The sequence below is a fragment of the Ornithodoros turicata genome, chromosome 8 (assembly GCF_037126465.1).
Source record: "Ornithodoros turicata isolate Travis chromosome 8, ASM3712646v1, whole genome shotgun sequence".
Lineage (NCBI taxonomy): Eukaryota > Metazoa > Arthropoda > Arachnida > Ixodida > Argasidae > Ornithodoros > Ornithodoros turicata.
Window position 1 is genome coordinate 33,379,736 of NC_088208.1, and position 21,278 is coordinate 33,401,013.

The 21,278-nt window shown below is 44.5% G+C and overlaps 3 protein-coding genes across 5 annotated transcripts; 1 reads left to right on the top strand and 2 right to left on the bottom strand.

Moving 5' to 3' along the window:
* Positions 1–275: 275 nt before the first annotated feature.
* Positions 276–6,935, bottom strand: LOC135367050 (inactive peptidyl-prolyl cis-trans isomerase FKBP6-like). Its single transcript, XM_064600133.1, has 6 exons — positions 6,456–6,935; positions 5,845–6,076; positions 5,620–5,750; positions 4,867–5,116; positions 3,731–3,967; positions 276–1,677 (listed from the first exon to the last, which is right to left on the bottom strand). Exons 1-6 carry the CDS (start codon positions 6,533–6,535, stop codon positions 1,213–1,215), a joined length of 1,395 nt encoding a protein of 464 aa, XP_064456203.1. The 5' UTR covers positions 6,536–6,935; the 3' UTR covers positions 276–1,212.
* A 375-nt stretch (positions 6,936–7,310) lies between these two features.
* On the top strand, positions 7,311–16,510 carry LOC135367581 (gastrula zinc finger protein XlCGF57.1-like). Its single transcript, XM_064600871.1, has 5 exons — positions 7,311–7,446; positions 8,447–8,527; positions 9,447–10,546; positions 13,591–13,998; positions 16,009–16,510. Exons 2-5 carry the CDS (start codon positions 8,503–8,505, stop codon positions 16,366–16,368), a joined length of 1,893 nt encoding a protein of 630 aa, XP_064456941.1. The 5' UTR covers positions 7,311–7,446; positions 8,447–8,502; the 3' UTR covers positions 16,369–16,510.
* Positions 14,513–21,224, bottom strand: LOC135367051 (serine/Arginine-related protein 53-like). 3 transcript variants are annotated; one of them, XM_064600135.1, is made up of 9 exons: positions 20,916–21,223; positions 20,654–20,845; positions 20,406–20,513; positions 20,294–20,336; positions 19,888–19,939; positions 18,399–18,574; positions 17,690–17,821; positions 17,501–17,621; positions 14,513–16,304 (listed from the first exon to the last, which is right to left on the bottom strand). In XM_064600135.1, the coding sequence occupies exons 1-8, from the start codon at positions 20,993–20,995 to the stop codon at positions 17,508–17,510; spliced, it is 897 nt and encodes a 298-aa protein (XP_064456205.1). In that variant the 5' UTR covers positions 20,996–21,223; the 3' UTR covers positions 14,513–16,304; positions 17,501–17,507. The 3 variants fall into 3 exon arrangements, with proteins under 3 accessions (XP_064456205.1, XP_064456206.1, XP_064456204.1); XM_064600136.1 differs by lacking the exon at positions 14,513–16,304 and having other exon boundaries at positions 17,394–17,621; positions 18,399–18,559; positions 20,916–21,224; XM_064600134.1 differs by lacking the exon at positions 14,513–16,304 and having other exon boundaries at positions 17,394–17,621.
* Positions 21,225–21,278: the final 54 nt, after the last annotated feature.

Sequence of the window (21,278 nt, forward strand, 5' to 3'; positions counted from 1 at the left end):
GCATGTTCTCTGAAAGTGTGAAGCTCTCTTATTCTTATCACAGACTGAGTGACCATAACAATTATGACTCACATATAAATACTTTAGGAGCTTCTGGCACACTTCCCTGTTGCCAAATGAAAATCCTTGTGCACATAACAATGAAAAGATAAGCTTTGGGCTGTTTCTAGCAGAACATCTGCTAGTACACAGATCAAAAGGAAACTTACGCATGTTAATATGACGAGCCAGATGAAAGCATTTCACTACACCTGCAGTGAATGACAACGTAAAAGTGCAAACTGTTTTGATTTATTACAGCTCTAGAAGAATAGGACTTGCATCACCCATTGCAAGGTGCCAACAAAACATACATAGTGTCACTGCACTCGTGACAAAAAGAGAAAAAGGAAGCACAGCAATGACAAAACTAACTGGCATAACTAAACAGGCATGTAGTTCCCTCGATAGAACCTTTCCCACGTGAAAAGTGGCTTCCACGCATGCATACTTGCATGTTCATATCAAAATGCCTGTTAGTATATATATAGAGTATGTAAACTTTATGGGATGTACCACCCTGTGGCATGAAATGGACAACAACGCTTGTGTGTTTATGTGTAAATGTAACGTCGCTCTATATCTTAATATACAGGGTTCGCCAAGATAAACTTCAGGGTTTCTAACAAAGATAAAACAAACAAAAACAGCGTCGGGAAGCTAAAGTAGATGTTAGAGGCCGTATCATGCCCCAAAATTTTATATCGATACTGCCATTTGGTCCGTTCCTCTGAGGATAAATCATGAAAATTAGAAAACCGCCGCTGCCTAGTCGGCTATACCTGTGTTTCCGCTCCTTTCCGTCGGATGGCGAAACGGCCAAACGCGGCGTTGCAGACGACATCGAAATCTGAACAAGTGGAACTGAATGCAGAATCGTACTATGCAATGCCGCGTTCGACCGTTTCGCCATCTGACGGAAAGAAGCTGAAACACGGGTGTAGCTGTTTAGGCAGCTGCGATTTTTTTATTTTCACGATTTATCCGCTGGGAAACGGACCAAGCGGCATTATCAACATAAATTTTGGGGGCATAATACGTCTTCTAACATCTAATTTGGCTTTCCGACGCTGTTCTAATTTGTTTTATCTTCGTTACAAACCCCGAAGTTTATCTTGGCAAACCCTGTACATGAACACATTTCTTCTCAAGTACTTGGCTTACCAGAACACCTCACACTTTCGGTGCCACAGCTTTCACACCGCCACCTGGAACGTCTTCACAACCGAGCCCAAGCTCAGCGCACACTGAACGCACGTACTTGCAATACGGCTCGGTAAAGCCAACCGTGAACGGAAGCTCTTTCGACGAGTTCTCTTTGCCGAGGTCGTTACGGAATGCCAACAGTTTCTGCTGTATCGCGGTTTTCACGCCACCATTCAAACCGCTTCCAGGCGAGAGTCCTACAGTTTTCGGGCCACTGCTGGAAGTGCCAAACATGCGGCGGCACATGACTTGTTCCGCGTGTTGCTCCTTCATCCGCTTCGCGTCCACGAGTTCCAGTTCCCTTACGATCGCTCTCGAGTTGGGCTCCAGGCGCAGGGCTCGGCGCAGGTAGCGTTCAGCATCATCGTAGCAACCCAGCATCTTCGACCCAAGGCCGTAACAGAAGAGTGCTTTTGCGTTATCTTTATCTATCTGGAAGTGAACGAAAATATAAGCCCGTTACAATGGAGAAGAGACTGAAGTTCTCTGGTTTAATCTGATTCTTCCGTGAGTTATCTCCCAAATTGTACTCTTGCACTGCTAGAATCCTGATTATTACTAGGGCCTGACTTTTTAGGGTTAAGCCCGTATTCGCCCGATATTTACCCCCCCCCCCCCCCCCCCGAAATCTGTAAAATTCAGGTTTAGCCCGAATCTACCTGAAAACATCAGGGTCGCGTGGCACACTCGTAAGCGTGCATTAAAATAAAGTTTGATAACATTGCTAAACATTAGTTCCATGTTAAGACAAATTTTTATTAAACAAACAAAAAAAAAAAAAAAACCACACCCGAGTTCCTGAGGACAGAATATGCCGTAACGGGGTTTAACCTGAATACACCCGAATTTTCGAATGAAAAATATCACCCGATATTTACCCCCCGAATTTGGCCAAAAATAAAACCCGAAAAAGTCAGGCCCTAATTATTACCCGTGTCGCTAAATGTTAATCAAACAGCATAAAAACATGCCGACAACCGAAACATGGTAACACAGAAAAAATCTTGACATATGATACAATGCAAGAAATTCTAAGTAAGGGGCAACATTGTATGGGAATTTAGCAGGCAACTGGAATCGGAGTGTACAAGTGACGTCATAAAATAGCCTAAGAATTGCATAAAAGTATGTGAAGAAGGAGTTTCACCATGTCATCCCAAGTACCTTGAACGATTCTGCTGTGTTGCAATTCTGCACCATTAATATGCAAAATTTATTTTTTGATTATTACACTTTAGATTCTTATTTTAAAAAATCCTTGAGAACTGGACACTTTCATAAAAATGCATGGCAGCTCCAAGTGAGTACAACAAAGCTACTTTGTAACACTTTCCTTGGAACTGAATACTGTTATCCAGGAGAACATGCGATACTAGAATAACTAATAATAATAATAATTGGGTGTTTACGTCGCGACACTAGAATAACTCCAGAGTAAAGTTATTTTCATGTGTAGTTAAGCTGGACACTTTCTGCATGAACAGCCCTTCTCACTCTTAACAATGTTCAGCAACTTCTGGCAACACTATGCACAAGTGAGGTCCACATTTTTCTGTGCTCACTGGCTCTCACAATGGGCATGCAAACGTTTTCAGGCTAATATTCACCAGTAGTAAGATTGCAGCAAACAGTCACAGAAAGGAAGCAAAAATTGTACATCAGAAATGGTAGTAGGTATTATCAGTGACGTACCCACAGGGGAGCTTGGGGCCCCTGCCTGCCACGGGCCAATCAACGCAAATCTTGCAGATCAGAGTAGAAAGAAATTATATATATGGAAAAAGGGGTGGGGTGGGGGTAGGGTTGCCACCTTTCGGAGTGAAAAATACCGGCTGGTGAGAGGAGGTGGAATAGATGGAAAGGCTCGTGGGGAAGAAAAAGTGGGTGAGGGACGTTCTAGCTGGCTCGACCACAACCACCAACAGCTTTGCACAACCACTGCTCTTGTCCCCTCCGAACACAAGATGTAATGAATAACAATGAATAATCATAATAATGAATAACTAAGAAAACGACTGGTGACTGTGGAGTTGGGTCTGTGCTCCAGATTTATTCAAGCTGTACTGGAATGTTGAAGGGAAAACCCCGTAAAAGCCCCTATGAAAGGTCTTCAGTCACAAATACCGGCAAAAGGTTGCCGGTATCACCTTCCTACCGGCAACCAGCAGAGCGCGCAAATAACCGGCCATGCCGGTATAATACCGGCCTGGTGGCAACCCTAGGTGGGGGGTACAGTGTGACGATTGCAAAAGTTCTTGCTCTTAAAGGCATCTATCTAAGCAGCATTCTTGAATAGTTTTGAAATTATGAGCTTCCAATCTCTCGACACTTCCTCACCGTTCATGACAACAGCGGTCTAGATGAGAGGGCTGAGAGAGCACTGAGAGGTATGACGGGATCAAGAGATCTTAGGGTTCTGACATATTTCCACCACTACTCAAGGTGGATGAAGGTGCCCTGAACAACAATGTCCACAGTCTCCCACCTGCAATGCCTCCTTAGCGTACGAGATGCCCATATTCGCACGCCCAGTCTTGAGGCAGCACAGGGAGGCATTGTTGTATAACTTGAGCAGAAGTGCCTGCTGCATCCGTTCCTCCTGGTCATTCGCAGTGCAGACTTTTTCCAGGATCACAATTGACGAGCTGTAGCACTTGAGAGCTTTCGCCATCTCACCAGTGTGGAAAAATTCATTGCCTGTGTTACGCTTTGTTTCACACACCTGCATTGGCAGAATAAAGTAGAGTGAAGTTTGGCAACATGGACACAGTCTGCAAACAAAGCCAGGTACTACAGTAGCTGAGAACCTGGACAGTACCTGAGAATAATGCGACACAGTTTGCAAGAAATTACCATTTCGACAACACCTGAATCAATCTGCAATTGCATACGGCAATCAGGAGTCGCGTTCGTGTGGTTGTCCACACAACAATGGCGTCTTTTGTTTGTAAATGGAAAGAGGCCTATATCCTCACGTCACTCGCCCTACTCTTCTCTGTTCTGTTGAAGAACCGCTGAGGCGCCTCCTTTTCTTCTTTCCTCCATGGGGTACCCACACAACCTGAGTTTCTTGCGCGACCCGCATCAAGTGACATTTTCTACCCGCAAATTCAAAAATTTCACAGGTATACCTGCACTCACACAGGCATCTATAAATACCAGGGCGCTTACCAGATGCTTTTCTATCACTAATTTTGCCTGGAAGAGAGGGCACCGTCCTCCATACGTGAAGTCTACAAGTGTCGTGCCACCCTCAAAAACCGAGATGCTAGGGGGAAGCTCGAGAAGCGGAAAGCTCTAGCTAGAGTCTCCCTAGCTAAAGGCCTACACCGTTCCGTCCAGAACTGTTCTGGCGATCATTGAAAATTCTCACGCAACAAAGTGAAACAAAGGCAATGTGTTTAACTTTGTCCCAAGCCGCGCAACATCTTGGCCCAATACTGAACCAACATTGGCATCGTCGGCCCAATACTGGATCGAGATTGGGCCAGTATTGCCGATATTGGTCCAATATTGGCAGTACTGGACCAAGATTGCACCAGTATTGCCACTATTGGACCAATATTGGCAACATTGGGCCGAGATGTTGTGCTGCTTGGGGTAGCGGCGTAAGAGACACACCTTGTAAGCCTTTTCAAACGGTACTTTAACCTGCCCGTCGAAGCTCCGCCCTTCTAACTCGACGGCATCCTTTGCATCAACAAAGAGCAGCAATTCAACCTCGTAGAGTATGGTTGCGTTCTGCGGGATTCGTGGGGGGCACCCCATGCGGCCAAACGCATACTGCGGTGACACCATCACTTGAGCAACTTCTCCCTTCTTCATTGTCTTCAGGGCCAAGGCCAAGCCTATCACAGACACATTCTCCAGCCTGTGAAGAAGAAAAAAAAGTAGGACAGCAAGAAATAAGTTCTTCCTTATCTTTAGAATTCTAGCTGGCACAAATCCCAGTAAAGCCACTCTCCACGAGAGACAGGATTTCGCAGTGCTGATAGACACTTGCTGAATGCACAGGGGGTTCCTTTTTTATTTGTTACAGCTTTTTTTTATTAAAAAGCTATGACAGCACCACAGATATCATCTTTGCATGAACTTCGCACGGAAAATTAGGCTAGTTGGTTTGGACAGCGCATTGCGACGAAGTTAGCAAAATATCACGACAGCACATTGTGCTCATCCTGTGCTGTTGTGTTATCTTGCTCAGTTATACAAATACAACAAAATAATAATGAGACTCGCAGAAGGCGGTATGTCTAAGCAACTTGTACCCGAGACTCTGCCAAGTGACCCACTGAGGCCGGTAAAGTACAACTAAATTTTTTGACTAGTTGTAAGAAGTGGTCGAAACCATTTATCGTGGTGCTATCCACTCACAGTGTCCTCTGAGGCCTGTTCCTGAGTCTTGTTGAGTCAAATGGCTCATCGGCCATCTCAAGATACGCATTATAGTGGAATGTCACAGAACTCTCATCGGGCACCACAGGCCCCGCTCCTGGACGCATGACCTGAAGGATTTTGTTCACATTATTATATGCAAGCAAGGAAGGAAGGAACATTCTTTCATGGATGGCAAAGAAAACAGAAAGTCAAACTCCTTACCCTCTTGAGGACCCCACCATCTGATACAACAGGTGTCATCTTTTTTGCCAATTTTTCAAACGGCAGTAGCGTATCCGCAGCTGCATCATCTTCATCACTGCTGCCGTCTAAGTAGTTGAGGCGCAGACTTTCAAGAAGTTCTTTGGACTGGAAATATTTCTCATTTGTTTGATCCGCGTCTTCTTGCACCAGCTTTTCACTGAGCTCAAGAATTGTTCCATCTTTCAGCTTCCTGAAATCGTTGGCTCAATTTGTAATGAGGGTTCTGTTCCAGGCAGCAATGAACAAAAAAAGTGAAATGCGTTCCGCATACAGCTCTACGTACCACTAGGTGAAAGCGCCAAAACAACGTAATCATGAAAATATAAGAACCAAAACAAAATAATTAATTATTGGGAGCCGATAACCGGTAAGACGCGCATTTGTTCATTGGCGCGTTCGGCCAGAAGTTTCGTTCCATCAACTGAAACGTACACTTCAATTATATCAAGCAGCAATTTAACTCCTGCAAAATGTAAAATTTACTTTAGGTGCATTTAACACCCAACAGAGTGTTCGTCCAGCAGTATATATCTATGGTACGAGGTGGTTACTCTACTCTGGTTACTCACTCGACGTCCACAGCTTGTTTCAGAAGCTGCGCAGGCAGCGCACAATCATCGATAAATGTCGTTGTAGCCTCCTCCGACATCTCTCCCAAGGCCAATGAAAACAGAAAACTATGCAAGAATCGTCTGCTTCGAAAGGAATCTCTAGCCACGTGTTAAACTGTTACGCGAGCAGAACACGAGTGTCACACAACACACGAGAACGCGAGAACCACATTCAAGCATGGCCGGGGCACCATCTGAGCATGCGCTGTGTATATTGAAATGGCGGGCTATAACGAAACCAGAAACTCCCCATGGAACAATAGAACGAGAGACATTTCGTCCTGTCTTCTTTCTGCGTAATGTCTACCTAGAGCCCGGATGCCTTGGCAAATGCCTTTTTTTTTCGTGTGGCTCTAATAGTGCATTTTCTGCTGCTACAGGTGCTGGGGAACCTCCTGTATCGCCTCTATCGCTCGCATAGCGGAGGTGAGCGGAGCGCGGAGATTTCCCAGCATCGGGCGGGGCGCGCGCGGGACCCAACGCCACCTAGATACTAGATACAAAAGGCCTGCTGATTGCCTCCTCTCTCTTCTTCTCTACGTGATCATATATAGTCAGAATTCGTCTGCTACTGCAATTCGCCGTTCTGCGAATTCACGAACCGGCAAATGATTGTAGCTAACTTGGAGCCCGCAGACTTGAATATTTGGACAAAAAAATGCAACACGCTTGACGTCACGGAGAGATGAACGAACGAACGACTCATTTGAACGACTCACTGAACTGAAATGAATGAGTCAGTTCACCAAAGTGAATTTTCTTTCCCGTCACTCGCTCGCGGGGTAGTTTGGCCAGTTTGGCTTAGAAAGGGAACGAGGCACGTCAGGGGGCACCACCATCGATCCATCCATGGCGGCAATGTTATGGCTGGGTAATGGCGTACGAATGTGATTTCCCGTTTAATAAGTTCCAGTGGTACAGGCAGTGCATGTAATAGCAAGAAACAAACGTATGTACCTCAGATTGCGTGGCACAGAACATATTCGCTTTAAATTTGCAAGGAAATTGCGATGCCTGTCTTCGCGCGGGTATGCAAGGCTAGTGCAAGTTTCGGATGCTATTATAAATTGGATCACTAAAACCACAGGTATATTACCTTGGACTGTAGCTTCAATGAACGATCTTTTCTGAAGACAGTGTTCAGGAGGATGGATTTAGGTTTACATGAATGTAGATCGTTACTGAAGTCTGGCTTATAATTACGCGAAAGTTTGGAAACCGTGCTTAAAACAGGCAGGGATGTATCTGCTGACTGTATGCCTTCGAGAGAGGCCTCCTGATCATCCATTCGCTTCCTGCTGTACATTAAAGAACTGCATTGAAGTAACAAAGTCAACGTCATACGTTAATAACACGCCACAGTTCCAGGTACGAAATGGAGTAACTGGATACTGGAAGGTGAGATGAACAGATATGTGAAATTTGAACAGACATTCCGTTTGTACTGGCATGCTCTCAGGTTCCATGTCACGTATTCCCCACGGAAGTGACAGCGACCAGCGCCCTATGAGCAAGACCAGAATTAAGAAAAGGGGCATTGGCAGACAGGAAAGCGAAATGTGGAACTAGAATGTGGAAGCTTAACAGTACAAGTTCCCTTGAATACAGAATCCTTTGCATTTGAGCTAATTCACATCTGTTGCTGTTCTTTCTGCATGGCAACAATTGCAAAAGACCTTGAGAGCTATGTGATTGCAAGTTCATTTGCTTTAGCAAATATGACGACACTGAAATCACAGAGCCCTTGTCTATTCTTCCATCTGTGCCGTCATACCTGCTGCTCATATACCTTCTACCAACTTACCCAGTCTGCACACCCTTGTTCAGTTGCTTTATTTTCCCCGAGAGCCTGAACAAGCTTTGGGTTATGAACATAAGCTCTCCTTTCAAGCTTACTTTGGGCAGTTTCACGTCTGTCTAGTGTCATATTATTCACCTTCAGTGTTCAGTTCCAGAAGCTCGAGGGCACTGTCGTACCGGTCACTGAAGCATAATTGTGGCAGTAATGGATGCCACTCCATCTGCACAAGGCAAATAATTTTCATTTTTAATACTTTGTGGTTCCTTTGTTGTCATTATAGTGGGTTCTTGCTGCAAAAGTAGACCCGCACGAGCAAATGGCGTAGCCTTTGGTACGAGTGTCGTGAATGTAGCATTAGATATTATTATTATTATATAGAATTCAGTAAAATTTGTGCTGCTTGTGTAAAAGTGTAATTTTCTTTTTGTGCCATTTGACCTTTTACATTACGACCCATTGTTTCACTATGGGAATCTGCATGGTTACTGCCGACATTCCTGTGTCATTTACTTATTGCATGCATGCATGGCCTTCTGCAGCAGGTACCACCCCAGACAGCACAATGTACTGAAAGTTGAGTGCAGTGGGGGTGGACGGGTAGGTGGAAGGCCTTGAACACATCCGTGAACTTAAAGAACATCGATAAGACACATACCGTCCATCCCCATTGCACTCGACTTTCCGTACATTGTTCTGCCTGGGATTTCTATTGAGCTAGCGCATGATAATCATATCACAATTGAACCTCTGTATGCAATAAGGGGATAAGTCGAATTATCCTCTTGTTACTATTTTTGTTGCAATGAGATCTACATACCAGTATGCACCTGCCAATGAAAGCTTAGTACCTTATTGGCGATTTGTTGGCCCGCTACAGCGTGGTAAAAAACGGGAAATGCATGTGTGTCAATGGGACGGACAATCAGATCAGGCCCCTTTCCTCATTTTGGGATTTTTCTACTTATCCCCTTATTGCATACAGAGGTTCAATTATCATGAATTATATCATCATTGTGATAAAAATGTTGCTGCAAGTAATATCAATAGCGTCAATATGCAATACCCCTTTTTTTTACAGGTAGTCTGAAAGGCCATTTTCTAGCTCTCTGTTAGTCATAATCGACGTATCCCTGCTTTCAATTTTGCAGACTGCTTTATGGAGCGCTCACTGGAGTATGCAACAGAGAGGCAAGGAATGGAAGGTGTTGACATTCCAGCTGATTCTTCTTTAGAATATCAACAGCCCAATGACAGAGTGGAAAGTGAGGTATGCGATACATCTATAGTCTGTCAAGCAAGTGGCCAAGGCACGGAAGGTCCAGACGAATTTGTAGTGGTTCAGCAGGATAATTCAAAACTGAACGAGATAAACGTCCCTGAAGCAGAACACGAGAACGAGCACGCCACGGTGGAACAACCAGAAAGCGCATCGTATAACGGAGAATGTAGTCCGCGCGCAAACGGAAAAGACGGTTCGAAAACAGACGAGCTAAGCATCCCAGAAGGAGGAAACGAGGACGAGCTCGTCATACCAGAAGTACGAGACGTAGAAGAGCCCGACGACCCGCCACCGAAGAGGTACCAGTGCCGCTTCTGCAGCTATTCCACCCGTTCCAAGGGCGCAACGGGGAGGCACGAAAAGCACAAGCACAAGAAACGCTTCTACTGCAAGCTGTGTTCGGCCAAGTTCTGCTTCCAGAGCGCGCTGGACAAGCACACGCTGAAGCACACCGAAGGCAGGCAGTACAAGTGCGCCTTCTGCCCCGCGGAATTCGATCGCAAGAGCCAGCTGGAGTACCACGTCATAAGGCACACGGGTCACAAGCCGTTCGCCTGCAGCATGTGCCCGGCCGCGTTCACCCGTAAGCGCGCCCTGGAGGCGCACGAGCACGTGCACAGGGGCGAGAAGCCGTACGGGTGCCCGGACTGCCCCGCGACGTTTGCCAGCAAGTCTTACCTAGCGGTGCACGTGCGCGTCCACACGGGGGAGAAGCCATTTGCGTGCAAGCACTGCCCGTCGCGGTTCGCGCGGAGGAACCACATGGTGAACCACATGAGGACTCACACGGGGGAGCGGCCCTTCACCTGCGAGTATTGCGCGGCCTCCTTCACCCAAAAGAACAACCTGCAGGCGCACGTGCGGCTCCACACGGGAGAGAAGCCGTTTGTGTGCGACATCTGCTCGAAGGCGTTCACTCACAAAGTGAGTCTCGTGACTCATCTTCGGAAGCACGCGAAAGTGGAAGACGTGGATTGATGGATGGAGGGGGAGGATTTGTGGGACTTCGGTGGGACTTTGTTGAACGCTTTGAACGTTACGGGCTTTGCCGTTGCTGACGTGTGGATGTCGACTGATCAGAGAGAAGAGTAATTTTTTTTACTGTTGCGATTCGGGGTAATATATTACAACGTCAAGTTGCAGGAATGGGGCGAGACGTTGAGCCAACCTTCTATCGAGTTCCTCTGTGTGTTAGTTGGAACGTTTGGTTGGCTACTAGGATTGTGGTACAGCGAGTTGTTTTTGTAGTTCGCCACCTATCAGGTGTACACATTTACCGTAGAGGACCTGTACAAGTGTGAATTGCTATATTGAATGCCTCGAATATGGAATGTACATATGCTTCAGTATATTGATTTTTTATGCTGGCTTACATAACAGAGAGAAACAAATAAAAATGATAGGACGTTTTGACACTGTATAGGCCTCGAAACGTCCTTGCTTTTTTTCTTTTTTTTGTTTCTCTGCTACGTAAGGCGGTATAAAAAAATCAACGTACTGAAGATGCTTCCTGTCTTTTGGTCTCTCTTCAACATACATGCTTATTCCGTGCTACAGATGAGACAGGCATTCTTGTGTGGTATTGGTCATTGCTGATGGCTGCAAGTACAAAATCACTTCCTTTGTACATAAGTGGGTTGATAAATTTGTCAGTGGAAATTTGCAAATTATTTGTTTTGTCTAGCATGCCCTACAGGAAACCTGAGTCACGGTTGCCACATGTTGTAGCTGCTGCCATCAGGCCACAAACCTATGGAAGTATGTCTCCATCAAGACATGGTCTATGTATAACATGCACGCGATGTTCACAAGAAAAGAACTGCGAACTCTTATTTTTGAACACCTCTGGACATTGCAGGGCGGCCCCCTATGTTTAGAACGTATGTATAAACAGGTATGGAAGTCCAAGAAGACATTTTAAGACTAGTATTTTCTGACACTACTTTCACCTTTTTTAAAGCCACTTTTTCAGACCCACTTTTGGGAGCCACACTGTGTTCCTTATGTTTTGTGACGATTTCCATTTAAATGTATGCACTGTAATTACAGTCACAGATTTCACATGCTGTATTTTCAGTGTTGGTTGTAGCCTTATTTAGCTAAGGACAAAAATTAATGTGAGAGAGACTATAATAATGCTGTCCTGAAAAATGTTGCAAAGTGGGAAGTTGGGTGGTGTTGCACAGAGAGTCGTGCGTTTAAAGCCCTGAACTACTGCATTAATGTGAAGGCAAGCTTTTTTTTAAATTACGAAATGACAAATACTGTTTTAAAAAAAGTGCAACTATATTCTGAGTTATTCAGTTTGTTTCCCCGCTGGTGTATTGTGATCACTTTGCAGTGCCGTAAAATGAATGCAAAAGCAATACAGTAGCACAGTGGAAATATGCATTACCCTCTCACATGATCAAGTGATTCATCACATTATGAACATCATTAATGTGGAAACTTTAATCTTGTGGGTGGAAGATCTCTGCAGTCACCTTGATCACATATGTATAAGCACGTCGGCACTCAGAATACTGTACAAGGGCTGTCATCTTCGGCTCATTCCAATAGTGTACAGAGTTGCGGCTTGAGGGGACATCAGTTACTTTGTGTAACATATACCAAGACGTTTGTGGATCATTACTAGAGCCTGAAGTTTTAGGGTTTTACCCGATTCTTCCCCGAAATTGCACCCCGAATTGAAGGTTGAACATCCCCCCCCCCCCCCAAATTTAGAAAAAAATATTTCCCAAAAACTTCAGGCTCTAATCATTACTTCACATGTCTCACCACGCTTTCTCTCTGAAAACGAGAACATTTATTGAAGAAACGTATTTTCGTGTTCATTTCCATCGAAATGTGGAATTGAAGCACATCCATATTTCTTGAATAAATGTACTTCCCACTCCCATACTTTCTTGTGAATCTGTGATCTGATTTACAGCACATCACGTTTCACTGTTTTACAGTGTATCGCGTAATTCCTCAATGCACACGAGCTGCACAGTAAATGTGGGCAAGAAAAGACGAAGCCCTTCACATTGCTCTACAATGCGTATTCTGCCAATTAACAGCCTGGGCAACTTTGGGCACATTGAAAAATGAAAGATTTTGGCATATAAAACAGTTGCATGGGTACTTTCTTATTCAGTTTAAAATTCTGTTGGGCATTTATTGGATTCCTTGTCCTGATTTTAGTGATACATAATAATGAAGGATGTTCAGATGGTTAAAACACCAAAGCTTTGTGGCTGGATCAAGTAGGTGCTAGTAACCCTAAGACTAACAAAACTGACAAAACTGACAAAAATAACACGCGTGAACAGGTGAGCTTATGAAAGACAAATGCATGCATGCAAAAACAACAGAAAGCTAATAAAATAAGAAGTAAATGAAAGTGCACATGACAGAAGCAATAGATGACTAAAAAGCATTCATATACTCGTGTTACTATATAAGATAGTTAAACAATTCATTGTCTATTCTTATGAGGCAAGTGTTCCGTACGCTGTCCGGGTAGAGCTTACATTTATGAACATGACATCTTTCCTATTTCAGATGACATCATCAGCAGGAAGAATTGATGTTGACAAGGTCTTCTAGGACAGCAACACCTGACGAAAGACTGCTGCATATTTGTTCTCAATCTACCACGCTAAGAACCACACAGTGTACCAAATCTGAGAATGTTTTACTTCTTTGGCTGTTTTGACCAATGTTCTGTAGAGTGATATTAAGCGGTAGGAGCAACTCATTTATTTACACATGGTAACAAGACTTTCGTGCACTACTTCAGGTTACCTGAAGTTACCTTATCGTAACCTGAAGAAGTGCAGCCCCGTGCACGAAAGTCTCGTTACTACGTGTAAATAAATAAGTTGCTCCTACCGTTTAATATCACTCGTTGATTTACTCACCACCGGCAACTTGACATCGCCTAATTTTCTGCCTTCCTATCTTAAATCTTCTGTAGCTATAAGGTAGTGCGTGCGTTGCTTGATGTACACACTTGTGACGTCTACTAGCACCGTGTAACACGACCGTGTTTTACTCGAGGTACCGAAGACTTCGCGGGGCGGTCCTACCACTGCCAGTACTGCAACTACACTTCGGACGCAGCTTCCAAGTTGTCGCGGCACCTCAAGATCCACCTCTTCGGGAAACCGTACGCGTGCTACGTGTGTAATGCACGTTTTGCACAAAAGGGCCACCTGTCGTCACACATGCGCAGGCACACGGGCGAACGGCCCTTCAAGTGCGACGTCTGCTCACTGTCCTTCAGTCAGAAGAGCATCTTAAACAGGCACATACGCATACACACGGGAGAACGGCCCTACGTGTGCGAATTCTGTTCGGCAGCCTTCACCCAAAGGCACTGTCTGGTGGCGCATTCAAAGCAGCACGCGAACGAAAGGCGATTTGCGTCGAACAGCGTTTCATGAGCAGGCATATTTCGAAAAGCACGTTGCCTTATGTAGCGGGACTTCTCAGGAGACAAAAAGAGTGGATATCGAAGCAATTCTGCGCCGCTGCTTCGAGTTCGGGATTAGAGGGATTCTGATTTTTGCTGGTTGAGAGCAGGTTGTCAGAAATGGTCGCAGTTGCAGTGTCGATGCAGCGTTTGATGGGCAGCATTTGATGTCGTGCAATATAGCTAGAAAGATGGCTTTAAGTGAAAATGGGACAGCCTGTAGTGTCCACTTTTGCAGACAAATGTAACAGCACTGCCGACAGTGGTTGATGTGGCTTTCGTGTGCAGTCACACAGAGTGCATGCTATTTCGTTTTAGCCGCCGTTTCTGCTGTGTGTGTGTGTGAGCGAGCATCATGCAATGCCAGCGTGCTGCAATTTGTTGTTCCTTGTTGACGCTGCATGAGTATGTGTCAGTTTTGAGATTTTATATGCCTTGTAGGTAGCTGCTGTTTGAAAATATCAAGGTACACAGAGTGTGCATACATGCAATATATTTTACATTACATATATTTGTAGTATGTAGCTTGCTACTAGTGTACAGTTTTCAGCTTAACCATTGCAAAGCTTGCAACAAGAAAGTAAAAAAAAAAAAAGATAGTGCCATGTTCTACATGCTCACACAGATTTTGTGTTGCTTTTCTCAGCATTCTTGAGCATTGTCACATCAGTGAACATAGTGTGTGTGATGATCTTTCCCCATATTCTTAGCCATCGTTATGTAAAAGTAAAATATGCTATTTGAAAAGGTATACAACAGTGATTTACAAAAATTTTCACATACACTTTCTCGAATAAATTGGCCTTCATTTGACATTGTTCATCGTCATCTTTTTATTTCACACTCGCCACTGTCATAGTTTCCACCTGAAGAAGTCGACGTATTATACGCTACAAAGAAAACAGCATTTAGGTTTGCAGGCCCATCACAGGAATACAAGTGGTCATGCAACACTCACCCTGATAAAATGTGGTACTGAACAGTTTTGAAATGAAGACAGTGAATGCTTTGAAAATTTAATCCAGCATTCATATGACTTGACTCACTCTGGGTCGACATGATTGAAAACTTTCCATTGACAGCTAAGTACATACTTTAGTCACATGCTTAGCGACCACATCACATTGATTCAAACACCAGGTATCCGAAATCCCATCCATTGTTACGCTAACATGTGAGCAAGAGATTACTTAAGAAAGATTACTTAAGAATCCCTCACCTGCAGAATGTTTGGGTCTGTCGTGGACTAAGTGCATCTTAGTGTATTGAAAATTACCTCATCAATACCAACAGCATCTTCACATAGTCTTGTCACGATCCGTGTGACTACACAGAATAGTCTACGGACTAGGACCACAAAGTTGTGCAGGTATTTGTGCACTTTTAAAAGGTGGCAAATAAGCACTGGCTTTGAACAGTTTGTTTCACGCTGTTGAAATTATAGTGCTTTTCGTTTTCTCTACCTCTCATTGTCTTAGGGACCAGAATTAAAGGCACTCGAGTAGCCTCCAAGTAGGTTCCTTGAGGTCGGGCTTATGAGATAATAGATTCCATGCAGGAGCAGTTTACAGGCTCCAGCCGGTGTTCCAGTAAATCTGTAAGGTGGCATCAGCACTGACACTCTATCTCATTCTAGGGAAATTTTCACTAAATGACACGTTCTTGGGAAAAACAGTGGGGTTTGTCATGGTCAGGTGCATTTCCAAAGTACGTATGTTCTCAACAGCAGTGACAGTGTCCTGTTATCTTAGGTGTCTGAGATACCTTGCACCTACAACATCATGCGCACACAAGATGAAAGCAGCAAATTTGTACTACTGGTTTCAGTTCCTTATAACTATTGGTAGAATTTGTTCCCCATCTGCAGCACACTTTGTGTTATTCTTTATATTTGTCTATTGTGAAATATTCTGCTATTTTTGTGTTTGCTTCCCGTACTGTGGTACCCTCAGACTGAACTTTAGCACTTTAGCGCAGAAGACCCTTGGTGGCCATGCCTAAACTAGACACATCTTCATTTCCAGCTCGTCGACCTCCAGGTGCGGTACGCAACAGCGGCCTAGAGAACGCTATCAAGGGGAGACATTTTCGGTGTTGTTACTGCGGTTTCACCTTCAACCACAGAGCGGGACTGACGCGGCACTTGCGAATTCACACGGGGGAGAAGCCTTTCACGTGTGACGTCTGCCAGGCCTCGTTCCCTAGGAAAGAAACGCTTAAGACGCACAGAAGGACGCACACGGGTGAAGCGCCGTACGAGTGTGGCATCTGCACAGAAAAATTTATCAGTCGCGCAAATCGGGCGTTTCACCTGAGGAAAATGCATTCGTGATGTTCAACTACAAGTGTTAAAACAAGGTGAGGCAAACAGTTTGGTCCTTCCCAACACAATGTCCTGTAACTGTGATACTTTTCTGCATTTTATCGTAGGAGCTACGATTGATTGATCAAATAAAACAATCGTATCTGCTCTGCATGCAGTCATATCTACTGATACACACGATACATATCGGTGCAGTGTTGTAAGTGGTATGCTTATACCTAGGGCCAGACTTTTTTCGGGTTATATTTTCCAGCAAAATCGGGGTAAGTATCGGGTCATATTTAGGGCCTGACTTTTTAGGGCTAAACCCGTACCCGCCCGATATTTACCCCCCGAACGAAATCTGTAAAATTCGGGTTTAACCCGAATCTACCCGAAAACATCCGGGTCGCGTGGCACACTCATAAGCGTGCATTAAAATAAAGTTTGATAACATTGCTAAACATTAGTTCCATGTTAAGACAAATTTTTATTAAACAAAAAAAAAATCACCCAAATACACCCAAATTCTTGACGACAGAATATGCTGTTGCGGGATTTAACCCGAATACACACGAATTTTCAAATGAAAAATATCACCCGATATTTACCCCCCGAATTTGGCCAAAAATAAAACCCGAAAAAGTCAGGCCTTATATTTTGCTGCAATAATTCGGGTGTAATCAGGTTGAACTGAACCTGATTCAACCTAATTCTGGTTGAATCGGTTTGGATCGTGTGTATAACTTTGGTTTACTCGGCATAATACACAGTAGGCGCAGGGTATCAATATTTAGTCTATGCATCTAAGAGGCAGCTGTGTCTCTGTTTTGACAGTTTGTATTAGCATATTCAAGCAGTTACAACACAGTTTCCAAAGTTGTATGTTAGTTATGACTTCGGATTCCCCTGGTCCAACAGTTTTCAGGGAAATACCGGGTAAAACCCTGTTTTTCCTGATTTGAATCGGGAGGTGAATATCGGGCATAATCGGGTATAACCCTAAAAAGTCAGGCCCTACTTATACTTGTTCAGATAAAACATTCAAGACCAGACAAGCTTAAATAAACTGTATTTCCATTTTTTTGCTTCTTGTCAACCATTTCCCCTGCAAACACAATTCAACGACATAACACAGACTCTTTTACAGATGTCGTAGCACCTTCATCCTATAGGTCCGCACGAGCCATGTGACCCAATGCAACGCCATTAACTCTCTTTCGCCTCTCAGCAGCTAGCTTCTTGCACCAACGTTCTATTTTGACTTCCTGGCTTTCTAAGAGCTGCAGAACAAACATAATATAGATATGAGTGGATATGAGTGTGATACATGTTTCAAAGGTGCACTCACATTTTCGTGAACAAGGAGCTCGGGTTTCTCCCTCCAGTTACAAAGTGGTACTACTTCCTTTGTTGCTGAGACAAGACTCTCAAAGGAACCGAAGATGGCTGCAGTGTGTTCATCCACTTCCTTGTTGCTGTCCTGAAACGTTTAGGTATTAGGTCACACCTTTTTGGCACAGATCAAAACCAGTACAACCGTTTATTGTACGAATTTCACTGACATAACCTAAAGCAAGGCATTAGGTACACTTCTCCAAAGCAGAAAGCAGGCAAAATATGGGATATGAATGCAGGGTGTCTTCAAATTCCCTGACTTTTCCAGGTTTTCACTGACTATTTCAAGCGAATTCCCTGATCAAAACAAAAGGGAACCTGTGTCTTCTGCTATGTTTTAATAGATATCCTTCATAAAACAGATCGTTTATTGCCCTACTTTATTGCCTCTGAGCTTGCCGTACTGCTGAAGCGCTATCCGCGGCAACGTTGCTGTGGAGCGGCTGCTCAACCATTGATCGGCATTCACAATTTGCTGTGCATCCTCAAGGCACTTGCCTGTGATTTTCCCAGACTTCAGCTGCGTTCCTGCAATTCCCTGACTTTTCCCAGTGACATCAAAATCCCTTACAATTCCCCGGTTTTCCAGATTGGTAGAAAACCTTGTGGACGTGACCACCCCACTATCAAATGCAAGTTTTCCCGTGTGCCTTACGACGTACCTTTTTTTCGTCTTTTCTTCTCGACACAAATGCTTGTTGACTGAAGGAAGGTGCATTGATTTCGTCTATAATCTTCGCACGTTCGATCTGCTCAGAGACGCTCGGTGCTGCCAGTTTTGCTCGTGCCGCATCTTCACTGAGGAGCCCTTTCTCTCGGAGTTCTGCATTTGCATTAGCTGCACCAAAGGCAGCACACAGATTAGGCCTAATCACTGAGAAAATAGGGAGAAAGGTAGATGCAACAAAAGAAGGAGCACCACTTCTATCGTTCCACTTTCTTCCCGCATTAAGACAACGACGAATGGATCTTGTGTTATCGACAATGGAAGTAGCGATGCCATGTCAGCGCTGAAACGCTGCACACCTCCTTGAAAGACGGGGGTGCAAGGTGTTGCTTGTAGGTACCTCAGTGACACAAGCACTGTACAAGCATGGAAAGAACGTGAGCAGGGTCGGCGTTTACTTTGCCTCTAGGGGGATAAGTGAGAAATTTGTGTCCACCATCCCCTGTAACCTTGAATTTCTTTCTCTTGTGTGTGGTGTTCCGTAGCCGTAAAGCGACTTCTTTCTGCCTAAAAGGTACCTTTTTAGTGACGGCACTGAATATGAATCATGTGTTGTAAAGGAACCCTTTGCATTATGCTGTCAGCTGAGTCCTGCTCACTATTGGATGACCTTTATCCATAGGCCATCCATTTACAGGTCTGCCTCCAGCAGATGCTTATCACAGGGGCGTTGGAAGGCGGGGCGGTCCCCCCACCCTACACTTTCGCTCTGAGGGTCCCGTCACCCGGACATTCGTCCATAAGTGTTGTCCTAGACAGATTCGTTTCCCACTCTCTGTTACCACGGAACGAGAACAAGCACAGGTTGAAAAAGTAGAAGACGAAATTCACCCGAATAGGTGCTACCCCCTGGTTACCCTACGTGCTACTGTGTGAGCGGACCTGCTGCGTGAAGAGTACCGACGCGCCATTGAATAGCCTTGCTTAGACGGTACAGGTAAGCGCAGATTTGTGCTCGAGCAAAGGACCTTGTTTTTAATCAACACAGGGAAGCATTCGTGGCTAGAAAGAGTTTATCTCGAGAACCGCCAAGAGGGTTCGGGTTTTTGGAAGGGTGTAAGTCAAGTCTGTAGAACGTCCATCTATTTTTCTTCCTCACAGTATGGATGCCTTACCTTGTGCCAATAAATTTTTTTTCACCAAGCATGATAATTAGCCATTAATAATCAACCATTAGCCATCGCATTTAATCACTCCCAATCAGTTAACCACATTGAAATCAGGTTGCAATGCGCCAGGGCTTCTGACTTTGTTCCCCCCTTGCCATGAAGGACTTCCAACACTCCTGGCTTATCATATTCTTGTTTGAAGACTTTCTTAGTAGTTGTCCGGGCTACTGCTGTAGAACTTTTGTTGCTTTTAGTTGGAACTCTTTCTGCTCTTTCACAATGTACCAAAAGTTAAACAGGTAACATTATACAAACCTGCAGCTTTAATGACTTGCTGGATTTTCATCTTCAGCCTGTCCGAATCGCTCTGCGAAATAATTGGTGAAAAAAAAGGATGGGGGAACATTGGGTGTCTTTAAAGTGCCTGAAGATATTAAACTTTTTAGGCACTAAAGGTAACAACTGTATTCCACACCAGCATGGAAAGGCCTGTGGGTGAATAGTAAATTGAGTAATGGTATCTGGATCTCTTCAAGCGGCACTGCTTTGCCCAAAATTGCATAAAATGTGTTCTACAAGTAAGCTTGGGCAACTATTTGTCATAGCTGATAATGTCTATATTTGCCTCACATCACGTCCCACTACCGTAACAGATTCAGCCTTTACTGTTTGTGTTGATCTCACTATTCCTCCGCCATACTGTCTGTGGGGAAGTACTTACAATGTTCTTTGGAAATGAATCTGTACTGCTATGTTTTGAGGACCTGCAAATAGAATCACGATAAACAGCTGGTAAATGTGCAATTTCCGTAGAACTAAATGGGGATACTAACTTCGACGAGGGAGAGTTAGACCTTCTTCTCGGTGAGCCGCTCAGCGACCTGGATTGCCTTCGGCTGCCAGACGCGCTGTGTGACTTGTGGGATCTGTACTTTGGAGACCTGCAGAGTCGAACATAAATGTATGAACAGATTTGATGAAAGCTAGAGTACTCAACATACACACATGTGGTTGGGTTTAGACATGCAAGTAGGCCGTTTAACATGCTTCAGCACGAAAAGACTGGAGGTGGGACACGCACCTTGACCGTGGACGTCTGCGCGGTGACAAAGACCGCGAGCGAGACCTTCTATGATAAGATGTCGATCTTGACCGACGACGTCGTGAAGAATAATGTGCAGGTGAATTCGATCTGGATCGTGACCTATGCCGCCTGTGACGAGTTGATTTCTTGCTGTGTCTGTGTGATGAACGGTCATCTGAAGACGATGAGCTGCAACGTCGAAGAACGCAGAGTTACCTTCCTCGCGTCAAGTCAGCATGTGTCAGTAAGTTGCGCCTACCTTGACCTAGAACGTGTCTTCTTTTTCTTTTTGTAACGTGAAGAACTGCTGTTGTCAGAGTCACTGTTGTGGTATGGCATGATGAAAACTGCTGATCTCGAGAAGCACTGGCGAGCGAAACACCTCTTACAAGGCTACCATGACCCTACGAGATCCTAATGAGACGAACACAACTGCGAGAGCATAATAAATACCATAATGGAATACATTTCCGCACTAATTCGCGCAGGTGCTCTACTGCGTGCAAAACACACAACGAAAGACGTATAACACAACAAGACGCTAGATCCTGAGGGGTATCATTGCCGCGTCACTCACTCTTCCAGGTGCTTCCGCGCAAAAATGTAGCTCCTACTTCTCATT